The sequence below is a fragment of the Salminus brasiliensis genome, chromosome 1 (assembly GCF_030463535.1).
Source record: "Salminus brasiliensis chromosome 1, fSalBra1.hap2, whole genome shotgun sequence".
Classification (NCBI taxonomy): Eukaryota; Metazoa; Chordata; class Actinopteri; order Characiformes; family Bryconidae; genus Salminus; species Salminus brasiliensis.
In genome coordinates this window covers 90,347,213-90,361,472 of record NC_132878.1, presented here as the reverse complement: position 1 = coordinate 90,361,472, position 14,260 = coordinate 90,347,213, and the positions used below count along the sequence as shown (strand labels likewise).

At 39.9% G+C, this 14,260-nt stretch overlaps 1 protein-coding gene across 4 annotated transcripts in view; it reads left to right on the top strand.

The window, feature by feature from the left end:
• rgl2 (ral guanine nucleotide dissociation stimulator-like 2) overlaps window positions 1–14,260 on the top strand; it is a 46,307-nt gene that overhangs the window by 12,701 nt on the left and 19,346 nt on the right. For 2 of the 4 annotated variants that reach the window (XM_072692355.1, XM_072692359.1), the window contains exons 3-4: window positions 8,307–8,354; window positions 13,149–13,229. In XM_072692355.1, the coding sequence (XP_072548456.1) occupies window positions 8,307–8,354; window positions 13,149–13,229 (129 nt within the window). Of the gene's footprint in view, window positions 1–4,992; window positions 5,107–8,306; window positions 8,355–13,148; window positions 13,230–14,260 lie in introns of those variants that run through there. The other 2 variants (XM_072692357.1, XM_072692356.1) reach the window with 2 other exon arrangements.

The following is a 14,260-nucleotide window of genomic DNA, read 5'->3' as shown; positions in this document are numbered from 1 at the left end:
TGCTTGCAGCTATTAGTCCACAACGGCGTTGTCTTCACTGACAAAACCAACCCATCAACAATTATGGTCCACTCTGGTCCAACAATACACTTCACAAAGCCTGCTAGCAAACATGCTAGATGCAGAGATGCAGATGTGCAAATGCGTCTAGAAAGGCAAACCACTGACTGAAACCCAAACCTCACAGTGGTCTGCGAGTCCTTTTTCAGTTCTGCTTAGCTTAATATAACTAACTGCGACAGCTCTTATGGTAAATTAGGAAGACTAAGCCCTACAGGCCTCAGTCCATCAGTGTACTACTTACAGAGCAAAGTTCTATGGGGTTGTTTGGCTCAACTCAGATTCGGTGCAGCGCAGATACCCAGTGTTGGTATTGGGATAACACCAGTACAAAATGCTAGACTGCATAATGTGGTAAAAAGAAGTAATCCCATCTAATTCTGTGATAATTTTAGCCCCCAAAACATCACCACATAATGCAACGCAGAGAACTTGTAGAGGATCATCACTGGAGAATGTCCAGTTCAATTCCATAGTGTTTGTCAGACACTAGAGGGCGCTCCCGAAACAAGTCCACAGTGAATGGGTTAATATCAATATCAATAGTAAAATCGTAGTGTATAGTAGTTTAAAAATGCAGTAATTTCTGCAACACAGACCAACATCAAATGTTACAGCAGCACAGACATATTTTAACTCAGTTATACGCCTTTGTATACGCCTTTCTTTCGTAACCTCCTGAGACCTGGACTTTTGCTTGGTGTGCATTTTGGGATTAGTAGGACCTAACAAGTATAAAAACTAAACTTAGTCATTGTACAGGAAGTCGTTCTTGAAAAAAACTATGTGCTCATATGAGGTCAAAGGGTCAAAGTTAAAAAAAATGAAGCATCATGGTGCAGAGAAGCAGAAATGTAATGTCCCCATATGAGGACACAGGGTCTTAAGAGGGTAACGATGAAGTCATTGAGTGTGTATCGCTTTAGCAGTCGATATGAGCAGACAGAGCAGCACACACTGATCCAATTAATCTTTATTTTTTTCTAATAATGTACATGTTTAATCATGCAAAGGTAGTCGCATTAAATATTAGCATAGCATTAGCTGGCCAGGGCGTTAACTGCCGGCCATATTGCCACCAAACAAAGCTGTTATGGCCGTAACTCCGGCATTTGCTCGCCAACCAGTCATAGCCAATAGCGTGTCTATTGCCAGATCTTAAATGGCTGTAGAAAAAAGACGACATGCAGGTACGTTTTCTTTGCTTTTGTAGTGAAATATATTATTCTACTGTCAATTAAAGGAAGAATCTGGACAAGTGGTCTAGCTGGTTCTGGAAAAGTGGTCTGGACAAGTGGTTAGGTCCAGTCAACCCATTCATTGAGGACTTGCTTGCGGGCTCCCTCTGGTGTTTTGCAGTCGATTTTTGACACAACAGGAGAAAAAGGAAGTGGCCAAGCTCTTCGTACACTGGCTTTGATAAAGCGCGGGCTAATAGGTAAAAGCAACAACTTGTTTAAAGCTAGTGAGCAAAAAGATACTTGGAGAGTTGCTATGGACCACTGACGTAGGGTCATAATTCTGCAGCGCCTAGCGTCATGAACTGTGGGTCTAAGCTGAATTACTGAAGGGCCTGTATTGTATCCTGTGGTGTGGCTTTCCATATCTGATATTTTCTCGCTGGACACAAAATTCCCTGAGCGAACACTGCAGCGCACTAAATTAACTGAATCATAAGACTATAAGGCTATTCTCAGTGAAATACTCCAAACAAAGCTATAACACATACATCATATACAACATATAATGTTGTTTATGAGCCTTACATTTTTGTGTAATCTACAGAAGAAATATGTATGTCCGCTAAGAGGGCTGCACAATATGGTTAAATATTTGATATCAGGATATTTAAAGACATTTTCTTGATACATGATATTTAAACAATACACAAAAACACGTGATCAGACAAAATGCATCAGTAATGACAGTAATTCTTAATAGCTATTATTCAAATAGTCTCCCGTACTTAATACAATGATCTTTATTCAAAATGTTCAGCACATCATCTACTTCAACCAGACTAATGACACTGTTTATAAAGAAACGCGCAGTTGATTAGTGTTCCTTAAGCACTGACAATATTCTCAATATCCTTAGAATAGCATATTGTGTATCACTATAACGAAAGGTTTTCACAATTTCATAAAATATCTTCATATTGCCCATCCCTATCCAGGGGTATACCTAGGGGCATCTAGTGCACAGCAAATTTGCCAGTGTTAAATCAACACTGCTAGTTATCATTTGATTTACAGTCACAGTGTTATTATTAATGCATCAAATCTTATTGTATGGAATTAGTTTGTGGCTATTTTGTTAGTGTAGGGCTAACATATTAATGGTGGATATAGTGTCAGACCAGGACACTATAAAGTAGGGCTGCAACAAACCAATAGCTCAATTATCAAATAACTTTGATGTAGGTATCAGCTTTTAAATTTAGCTTAGTTGTTTAATATTTCCTGCTAACATAAAATTATATGTATTAGTGACTTTTATTGTGACATCCTGTTGGTTTGTATTTGTGACTTTTATTTGACACAATCTGTTTGGTTGTTTGTATTAGTTTATATTAGTGACTTTTATTTTGACATGGTCTGTTAGTTTGCATTAGCATCTTTTATTTTGACATGGTCTGTTTGTTCATTCGTAAGTATGACTTTTATTTTGACACGGTCTGTTTGGTCATTTGTATAAGTTTACATTAGTTACTTTTATTTTGACATAGTCTGTTGTTTTAGCGACTTTTATTTTGACACGGCCTGTTTGTTCGCTGGCTCAGTGGCTTGTGGTTCAGTGTTTACAGCACTCAGTTCTCTTGACAGACAGCAGCTCTGACTCCAGGCTGAGGGAGGTTTTACTGTAGATAGTAGCAGCGGCAGTAAAACTGTGTTCCTCACTGTTACGGTTAAACTTTGGCGATTAATCCGCAGATTAATTCATGTGTACTGAACCGTTCCTAGTTAACATGCGTGATGACATCACCAACTAATTTGGTTGCTGATTTTAGTCGATTAGTTGTTGCACTCCTGCTATACAGTACTGATATGATGTTGACTGCTGTAATAAACTGAAAACGAGACTCTACCATATCAGATTCAGTCAAATCATGAGATCTGGGAATTGCTGGAGAGCAGCATGGTGGCACGGCAGGTTGTGTGCATGCTGCACAGCTCCAGGGGTCTGGGGTTGTGGGTTCGATCCTTGCTGTGCTCTCTGTCTGGGATGTGTTCTCTTCATGTTCTCTTCCTAAATACACACAAAGTAGGTGAATTTGGCTATGCTTATGTACCCTGTGATGGACTGGCACCCTCTCCATACAGAATTCCTGTCTTACACACCTCCTGACCAGAAAGAAGTGGATAGGTGGATGGATGGGTGAATTGCCACACATTGCTGAGTGCAATCAAATCTTCACAGCAGTGATCCTCTAAAATCTAGTAGAAAGCCTTATTCTCTGGATATTTACTCCAACAAAAGGAGGATAAACTCTTTTTAAAACCCTTGATTTGAGAAGAAAGAAAGAAAATGAACAGGTGTCTCAATACTTTTGTCCATAAAGTGTATCAAGTTTCACTGCTTATTTATGTAGTTTAAGTGAATGAATGGCAAAACACCACAATGACAGTACCTTTGAGACTGTAAGTAGCTGTAGCTGGTAATCCATGGGTCATTAATGGGTGTTTCACCATGTACCATATTTCTAACACTGCACCCTGATCTTCCAGAAGAAGTCATGTGACCATTGCAAGCAAAAGAGGGCTGCTGAATTTCTCAGGGGTGGGTTTGCAAGAGAACCTACAGTGAGTGAAACCTGACCCTAAGTCTTTGTGCCACTTCTCATGAATTCCATCGCAAGATCTTCCAAATAAACGACGATAATGACTGGCGTCTAGCCCCCCCCCTCCCATACTCACATACTCCCCATACAACAGCCATACTTACGACTAGCCTCGAGTTAATGAACATAATGACTCTGTGTCCAAAAGTTTGTGGACACCCCTTCTAATCAATGCATTCAGCTACTTTAAGATGCACCCGTTGCTGAGACAGCTGTGCCAACGCACACAGACACACACAGCTAAACAGGAACACCATGCTGCCTAATGCCAGGCGTGGGCTAGAGGGGTATAAAGCCCCCCAGCACTGAGCAGTGGAGCGGTGGAGGAACTGTGTTCTCTGGAATGATGATGGGGCTCCATTCAGTACTTTTGGGATGAGTTGGGGAGTTGGGGATGATAAGGTGGGGTGGTGATCATCATCACCAACATGACCTCACGAACGCTCTTGTCGCTGAATGCAATCAAATCCTCACAGCAATGCTCCTCCAAAATCTAGTAGAAAGCCCTTCATCCCTGGACAGTAGGGACAGTTACGCCAACAAAAGCAGGAGAAACTCTTTTTAACAATTCTTGATTTCCGAAGAAAGAATGAACGAGCAGGTGTCCCAATACTTTTGTCCATAAAGTGTATTAAGTTTCACTGCTAATTTGGTGGGAATGCAGGAGAATAGTCCTCATTAATCAGTAGTGTTGCCTTCATGCGTGTGCTTTCTACTCGTCAAACAGGCTCGTCCACTTTGGAGGAGAGAGAGAGAGGGAAAGAGGGTGAGAGACCCAGATATAGAATGACGGAGTGTGGGACATTGACAGAGAGAGAGAGAGAGAGAGAGGGGGAGAGAGAGCGAGCAGGAGACTGTGTGGGAAAGCACACTGGCTCCAGGCGGTGTGTGTGTGTGTGTGTGTGTGTGTGAGTTAAGGGTGTTGCCCAGATTACGTGGACCGAGGGGGTTGTCTTAGCGACCAGCTCAGGTGTGTTTGTGCAGGGCCACACCACAGAGAGTGTGTGTGTGAGGGAGAGAGAGAGAGAGAGAGAGAGAGGGAAGGGGACAAAGAAGCTGATTGACTTATTGCCTTTTGGAAAAAGTGGAACACACAGCAGCGATCTGAGCGATCTGATGCGAAGCTGTGGAGCACACGGCGTCTTCCCACGGCCGGAGAGGATTTGCAGGAAGTCGGCGGAAATTTGCCAGTCCAGGCTTGTTGAGTAAGCCAGCGTTCGCTCTGCTGTTCACTGGTTTATTGGAGGAGCTGCACCCAGATAAACTCTGTGCATGTCCTAAGCCAGCATGTTTCTAGGCTTTTGGATGAATGGGCTCTTTTCATGGTGCACAGATACACTGTGATTGGGACCGGCATTGTTGTTGCTGAAAGTCATAAAGTTATGCAAGGTTAGGCTGGTCGCTCCCAATATGTGGGTCACCAGCGACTGTTTAGGATTATTAATGTTGTTTCCATGTAACATCAGCTGGACTTTGGACATTGGATTGAAGTGGAGCAGCAGTGGTTGGATTAAAATAGCGTGCTTTGGGAGATTAGACTGTAGGAATTGTTTCCATAGAAAGAGTGTATTGGTAATTGGAGTGTAATGGAGTACAGGTTTTAGGTTTGAGTTGTTTTTTTTTAAACCCGATCAATAACAAACCATTTGGAGCATTTCAACAATCCGATATTAGACATTATTGAATGGAAAGAAACCAGACATCCCTGAAAACTTTACAGGAGAGGGGAAAGCCCCTTCTGAACTTTACACATAAAAGTCAGTGTTCCAGCATTTTACTCCATGTCATTTGGAGCATTTCTATTGGTCCAATCTTTATGAAATTTTGGACCACTCTGCTTTACCGACTACATTCAAGTCTACATGGACTCCAATTATTTGCTGCTGTTAATGTTATCATTCTTACCATTAATTATTATTATTATTACTTTTATCACTCTAATTTCATTATCATCACTGCTATTGCCGATATCAGCACACCTGAGCAAAACAGCAGTCAGACTTGTGTGCTGGTTTTGTGCTGTGCTGGATTTTTTTCATCAATAATTTATAAGTAGTTTTGACCAGAGGAGGAAGGGTCCCCCCTTGTGTGTCTTTGTAGTTTTTGGAGTTTTCTGCCACTGTCGCGTTTGGCTTACTGGGCATCATGTGTTTCATCAGGTGTTGTTGTTAGGTGTTATTTCTGGATTTCTATGATGCTACTTTGTGATGACAACAGCTATACAAGCTGTATAAGTAAATTGCATTTGGTTTGATTTGATTTGATAAAAAAAAATTAGTCACTTTCACTTATTTTAATGTGATCATAAATTAACAAATATTCTACAGAAAACTTAAATATGCCACTTTTCTTGCAATTTTGGACTCAGTTTGTATTTAGATGTTGAATTTCATATATTGGAAAAACTAAAACATATTAAATGTGATGTAATTGTGTTATGTTTTCTTTCATGCCACATAATGCTTATTTAGAATTATTGCAACTAGAATTTTGTAATTATTTTGCTTAGTAAAATAAAGTATAATAAACACCTACATACATAGTAAACAGGTAAAAATAGAAAAAAGCTGAGCTCGAGGCGACCCAGTATTATTTGTAGTTATGACCCAGTGTCAGGTCTAAACAATCAGTGCTTCATTAAGTTTAATCAGGTGTGCTGGTGGTGGAATTGAACTAATCCATGCTGTGGCTGGAGGCGTCCAGGAAAGACTGGAAGACTGGTTCCTCACATACAAAGAAAGCCTCTTGTTAATTCAGAACCCCGTTCAGTACTATATCAGAACCACTCATAAAGATAAAGGAATTGGTATGGTTCGATGATAGAGCCATTGCCTTTACTAAAGAACCTACTTTAACATATATATGGTTCTTTGAGTTGGCATTGTTGGATATAGGTCAATATAGAGCCACTGCCTTTACTACAGAACCTTTGAAAAAATACAATGTGCAATACCCACCTCACCTTCCAATCTTCCCCCCTACACACACATGTGCAATTAAGAGTCAATTTGCAATAATCTGTAAATAATCTGTAAATAATATTGTTATTGTGTTTTTTTTACTTCTGTTATTTATATTGTGTATATAGTGGTAATGTATCTATGTTTTTGCATCTGAGTGTCTTGCTATCCCTTTTCTGCTGTGACACTGAAGATTTCCCCTGTGGGACTTATCTTGAAGACCAATTTTGACGTTTATATGATTTTTTGAGTTGGCATGGTTCGATATAGAGCCACTACCTTTACTAAAGAACCCTTGAAGAACCCACTTTATTATTTATGTGGTTCTTTGAGTTAGCATTGTTGGATATAGGTCAATATAGAGCCACTGTCTTTACTAAAGAACCCTTGAAGAACCCATTTTTACACTTATATGGTTCTTTGACTTATATGGTTCGTTGGCATGGTTCGATATAAAGCCACTTACTTTACTAAAGAACCCTTAAAGAACCCAATTTAACACTGATGTGGTTCTTTGAATTGGCATGGTATGCTATAAAGCCACTTCCTTTACCAAAGAACCTTACAGAACCCACTTTAACATTTATGTGGTTCTTTGAGTTGGTATGGTTCAATAAAGAGCCACTGCCTTTACTAAAGAACCCTTGAAGAACCCATTTTAGCATTTATTTGATTCTTTGAGGTGGCGTGGTTCGATATAGAGCCCTTGCCTTTACTAAAGAACCCTTGAAGGACCCATTTTAAGAGTGTAGGCTTCATCAGTGTCCAGAAAACCAGTCCTTTGTGACCAATGACTTTGAGAATGAAAGTTTCAGACTAATATTCAGTGTCTCTGATTTTGTGTGTGTGTGTGTGGGGGGGGGGGGGGGCAAATGATGTCATGCTCTGTCTCCTGAATACTTCATGACGGAAACTCTTGTCCAGTGCCCGGAGCATCGAATAATACATGACGCGTTTCTCCAGCTCTGCAGAGTGAGCCCAGATCTCTCCCTTTGCTGAGCGCATTGTGGAGGCTTTAACTGATTGATCTGAACTGCGTTGTTGTTCAGCATGTAAATACAAGTAACGGACCAGTGTGAGCTCTGAGGGCCTTAATGCTACACGCTTCACAATTCCCATTGTGTGTGCTTTCCTCCGTCCGAATGAAGCAATTGTTGTAATGAAAAAGATGCTTGTGGTGTAGTTAGTGCTGCCATTGTGGCGTGCTGGGTTTGATGGAGCTGTGCGAGAGGTACGTGGTGGGTAAAGGGCTGGGATTAAGGAGGAGTTTCAAATGCCTATGGCCTTTACTAATAAACAAAGAAATGCATGCACAGTATGAGGTTTTGGCTGAGCACTTGGTGGTGTTGGCTTGTAGGAGTGTGTTTGTGTGGTGTGTTTGTTGGCGCTGTATTTCTTACCAGCCCATCACACTCATGGTCTGCTGTCTCTGCTGCCTTCCTCAGGTCGAGGCTTCACCCATGAAAACCACCTGGTACTGCCCACTCAACCTGGTGAGCCCACTGTTCCCTGCTTAGGGGAATGATTTGTACAGATTAAAGTCATTGGTAGTTTGTTATTATTATTATTATTATTAGTAGTAGTAGTAGTAGTAGGAGTAGGAGAAGTATTACCATTACTGCCAATGCATTTCTAAGGGAGGCACAAATATGGAAATTCTTGCCCAATATTAAATTTTTTTTCTCCCCAAATCTGTCATTTCCAGTTTACATTAAGTAACTACACTTGCAGAGTGTCATAAATATTGAATAACGTCTAATACAGTCAGGATTTCTGACATTGAAACTCTTCAGCAGAGCTGGATCTTGCTTTAAATGAAGGCTTTATCAGTTAAGAACAGCAGGATATTTGGTTAAGTCAAAAAACTGCCTGATTTCCAAACCTACTGCTAGTCTGTTTGGCCTGAGGTTGGGTTAACACATAAATAACCCATTGGGAACTCAGTAACGACCCTTAATTTGCCTCAGCTGTGATGTGTTTATATAAACACCACCCACGGAAGTGTTCACGGAGTGTTGCAACCATGGTGAAGACTAAGCTGTCACAAAGCTAAAAGAAATGATCATTTCATTGCAACAAAAGAGCAGTGGGTAGAAGACCAAGATAGATATCGAACACCCTGAATATCTCTAAAGACACCATTGGAAGCACTGTAAGTGTTTGGCCTTGGGAGAAAGCCCAAAATATCGTCAAGAGGCCTTGCAGTGTAACTGCAGAAGACTTACAGGACGGCCTGATGAAGGTTGAGACAAATCTATCAGTGTCAGCCAGAAGACCACTTATTAGCCAAGCACTTACTTCCCCAATGGACGCCACTCTTGACCAGGAGGCACAAGAAGAATGGGAAAGATTGCACGAGAGAGGTGTCAGAAGCTTGTCAGCAGTGTTTCCGCTACATATGTTATTGCCGCTGCTTCTGATTTTTGTCGTAAAAATGACGTAAAATCGTTATTACAAAACTCTGCAAAGGACCCAGTGGACCCAGTCTTCCTGTCTCTTCTCACCCGAGGAGAGGCAGGGAGAAATAAAGACAGGGCAGGGAGAGAGGACAGAAAGGTAGATTAAACTAGCTAACATTAACTTCAAAAGAACATTCATCCCAACGTAATGTAAAGCCCATCGCACACCTGCCACGCTGCGTCGGCGGCATTTTGACTGCGCTACATTAAGTTAAAGTCATATGGAGATCACAGACATCCACAGCAGATCACATGTGACTTAAAATTTACCCAGAGGAAGGCGGCCAGGCTTTTGGTAAACAAACAAATGCCAAGGCCAGGTTACCTCAGTAAAAGCTACTGTCGTGGCCCTGAACAGCTTGTATCTTTCAGCTGGAAAACAGACAGCTCACAGTGGGTGAAAGATGCCATATGAATGAATTGGGTCTAAATGGTGTAGTTTCACTGCATTTCATCTCATTTATGTCATTTTCCTGATTTTAGTACCTTTCACATAAATGTCTGGTGGAGGGAGGTGGCCTTGTCTGCCGCCGCCGCTGCTGTTTACTAAAGTTGATGCATTTTTCCATTTAATTATATTAACATCACCATTATTGGTGTGAAAATATCAATATATCAAAGAATCACAATATTATTTTCTGCAACACTGTATCGATCCTCCAAAACACAGTATTGATTATTAATAAATAGTTTGCATGTGAAGATTGGTGGCAGAAATTGGTTCATGTCTTCAGATCCCACAGTTCTGATTGGATGAAAAGTCCGGATTTTATCCATATTAATACTATCGCAGTTTTTCCTGAAATTTGCTTAGAAAAAATCCTCAATACATTATCTTACAGCTTACAGTATCACAATATACAGGTAAGGTCAAAACGATTAGCCCCCTAGGAACCATTGAATATTGAATATACTGGCCAATTTTTGCAATATTTATAAAATTTCATGTAGTAAATTATTAATCCATGATATGGCCCCACTCTGATGCACTTTGGAATATTATATATAAATATAATATTATATAATATAAATATTTAAGATTTCTGTATGAAAAATCTGGTGGAAACTGAGATGGTCAGAATTATTAGCCCATGTGATTTTGTGTTTTTAAGGCAAATGAACTGGGTTTGAAACCACACCTGAGCAGTCCATTAGAACTGAACCTTATTTCAGTGACTCCAAGAAGCAGAGTTAGTGTCTTAAACTCAAACGCTTGAATGAAAGGGATAATCTAGGGTTGCTCTATAATCTTTGTAAGACTTTGTAATGCCGAAAAGAAAAGAAATCAGTCTGGACCTCAGACAGAAGAAAGAGGACCCTCATTTCCATGGTGAAGGATGTACTGCCATTTCCAAGGGTGCGTTGCATCATCGCAAGGCACAAAGGAACAAAGTCTGTTCAAAATAAATCTGTCTGTGGTAGAAAATGCAAGATTTCCAAAACTTAATAATCAGAGATGTCAACAAGAATCCCCGGATGAAGATGACCGTTGCTGAACTGGCTTCTTCTGGACTTTCACGCAAGCCTGTTTGTGAGGGCTCTTCTTCATGGTGGACTCATCATCCAAGAAAAACCCTGTTGCTCTCATAGCTCCACATCAAAGCCCGACTGACAATCTGAAGCATAAGGGTGAGTTTTGGAAGTCTATCCTTTGGTCTGATGAAACCAAACTTGAGCTGTTTGGGCATATGGATGCTGCTTTTGTTTGGCGTAGAAAGGGCGAGGCCTTCAACCCTAAAATACTGTCCCCACAGTGAAGCATGCTGGTGAAAGCCTAATGCTGTGGGACTGTTTTGCTGCTTCAGGGACAGGACACCTTGTTCGGGTGCATGGGACCATAAAAAAAGAGGATTATGTGGATATTTTGAAGAAAATCATCATGGCATCTGCTGCCAGTCTAGGGTTACGTCGTCACTGGGTCTTCCTACAAGACAATGACCCGAAGCATACATGAAAGTTAGTCAAATACTTTATGAAAGACACCAAAAGCAAGGTTCTGGAGTGGCCCTCTCAGAGCCGTGAGATCTCAATCCTATCGAGAATCTGTCGAGGAAGCTTAAGGTTCGGGTTCATGGTCGGAAACCAAGCAATTTGCATGATCTTGGACAATTTGCCAAGGAAGAATGGGCTAAAATCCCTCAGGAGACATGTGCCAACTTATTTAGAAACTACCAGAAGAGGTTGTTGTCAAAGGCTACACTATTAACGATTAGATGTCAGAGGGCTAATAATTTTGACCATTGCATTTTTTGCTTTTTGTCTGGTTTAGTTCAGCAAACCAGTAAAAATGTTCATTTGACCTTTGCCCATTTGCCTATAGGTCAAAATGACCATTTTGACCTATGCAGATGTTGTCTTTGTTCTTGTGGACGCACACAAGCTATAAAGACTTAAGATTATGGCCCACGCATTGGAACGATAAGGGTTTTATTTAATTTCATAAGGGGGGGCTAATAATTTTGACCATAACTGTATCTTAAAATATTGAACCATAACCCCTGTACCCTGCGTATCGTCTCTGCAGGTTCTTGCCAATGCACAGCCCTAACCACCGTAATATCTGAAAGTATGAAAATGTATGTATGGTTTCAACAGTAGGTCTACCAGTATTACCAGTGCTGGGATGGTGAAGGTTAGCACATGAAGCCAGCCAGCCTTTTCTGTTTGAACCGCTGCTAACACCACGGCATTGGACAGCTGAACACGCTTGGAGGAGAAAACTAACTGCCAGTTGTCTTACACTATCAAATAGTGCTGAATGATGGGGGAAAAGGAGGGCCGCCCGTAGAGAGCCACTTAAAGGCTTCGTCCAGAAACTTTTGCTACTGTTCCTGTCCTCCCCTTCCTAGTCTGGAAAAACATGAAGGAAACAATGGAGAATGATCTACTTTAGCGTCGTATGTTGAATACGTGGATGCTGCAGCTGTTTGAAGCTGTCTACCTTATTTAATAGGGCAGCTAGATGGCATCATAAAAGCCGTGCTCTCTGGGACTTTCTGTGGCATCTCTGGGATTTGAGCCTGTGATCTCCCAAAGATACAGCAATCACAGGCTTATTTCAGGGTTCATTACTTGTAATATTATACAACTGTATATGTTACACTTACTTATTATACACACACACAAATTAAAAAATATATTTCTTATAATATTTCTATTTCATTTATGTATTAAAGTAAGTATGTATTAAGTAATTATTATTTATTAAATGTATTTATTATTGTTATTATTTAAAATGTTTAAATTATTTAAAACAATTTTTAAATTAATAGTAGTTATTACTATTAATCCATTACTATTAATATAAAACCTAGGGTTTATTAGTATTAATATTTATAAAACCCTTGTGCTGATCGATAACTAAATCCAAAGCAATTCAAACTGGCTGAGCTTTAAAAGTGGGGGGAAATAAGCCAGAAACCACCGGTGGGACAATAAGGACAATATTGTAGTATTAAATATTATCAATTATCATAAATATTTGTAACTGTGTCTAATGTTTGGAGACTCCTGCTCAAATTTCTCAAAAAGTGACAATTATGTAACAAATCAAAATAGAATAGAAAACACAGTAGCATTTTATTTTTTGCATTTTTCTGCACATTTTAAAGCACAAATTCGCTGAAATGAACATCGTTTCCATAATTTAACATAGAATTCAAACAGAAACATTGAATTTGTACACATTTGATTGCTGTGCCCAACTGTAGTAGCAATCATTTTATTACTATTAAGATTATTATTATTGTTGTTGTTTTATTTTTATTTATTGTTGCTGCTGCCATTTATGTTGTTGTTTATTGATCTTATCTCCTGTCTGTGCCTCAGTCCACTGTGTCTGAGAAGGAGGAGGACGACATCATCTACACAGTGATAGTGAAGCCACAGCATGCCGGCTCCAATCTACAGGTAATAACCCACTCATTACTTATTAATGCAGGGGTGTCCGACCTTCTTGTCTTGGAGGGTTGAGGGGTGCAAAGAGCAATGTTTGTGGAGGGCTGTGGTCCATAAAACAATATACAATTAAAGAAGGCAGGCAAGGTTTAAATGCTAATACTACATTTTGTGTCAAGGAATAAAATGTCACTGAGTTAATGGGACAGGCAGAGGTAATGAACCACTTACTGCATTAAGTACTTATACCCACTGGGTCTTAGGGTATCCCCTACTCAGTACTGACAGTGTTAATAACCCATGTACTGCATTAGTGGTTTTGACAGAGGTAATCCTACACTCTCTGCATTAATGATACTGAGTAGGGGTGGGTGATATGGCAAATATATAATATTGTGATGCTTGAAGAAGTCATTTAGAAATTACCTCAAGTACAGATACAATAAGATACAAAAGGTAAATCTAATCCCTGGGAAAAAATAATTGTATTAAACAAAAAATACCATGATAATAATAATTAAAAAGAGCCTTCTCCCATAATAATTAACACCCAATTAGCTCCTTGTTATTGTTCAGTGTTAATATGACAGTTGATCTAACTGTCTAGTTTTTGAGTGTTAGAAATACTGACAATGTGTTCAGGAAATAGCACTACCTTCCAATTTTTGCATTATAATGGTTTGTTGAAAAATCATATTTAGACCATTTTTACACTTATCAGACATCAAACATCTTTGGTGTCCAAATGTAGCTTTTTTCCTCCACGTTTGCACTGGAGCTATGTGGCTAATGTTGCTAACAGACACTAAAAGCTGGTAGTCACCCAAATAATTTCCAGAAATACAGCTCAGCCCGCATCCAGGTCTTCAATAAGATTACACTTGTTGAGTTGTTGGTGTGGTTTAGGGCACAGCATGACTCACTGTGAACTGTAAACATGAACAACGTCACCTGAACTTCACCTGTTTTGTTCATCTTTATCGTTCACATTAAGTCACGCTGCACCCTAAACCCTAAATCTACGAGTCTCTGTGACCCTAATA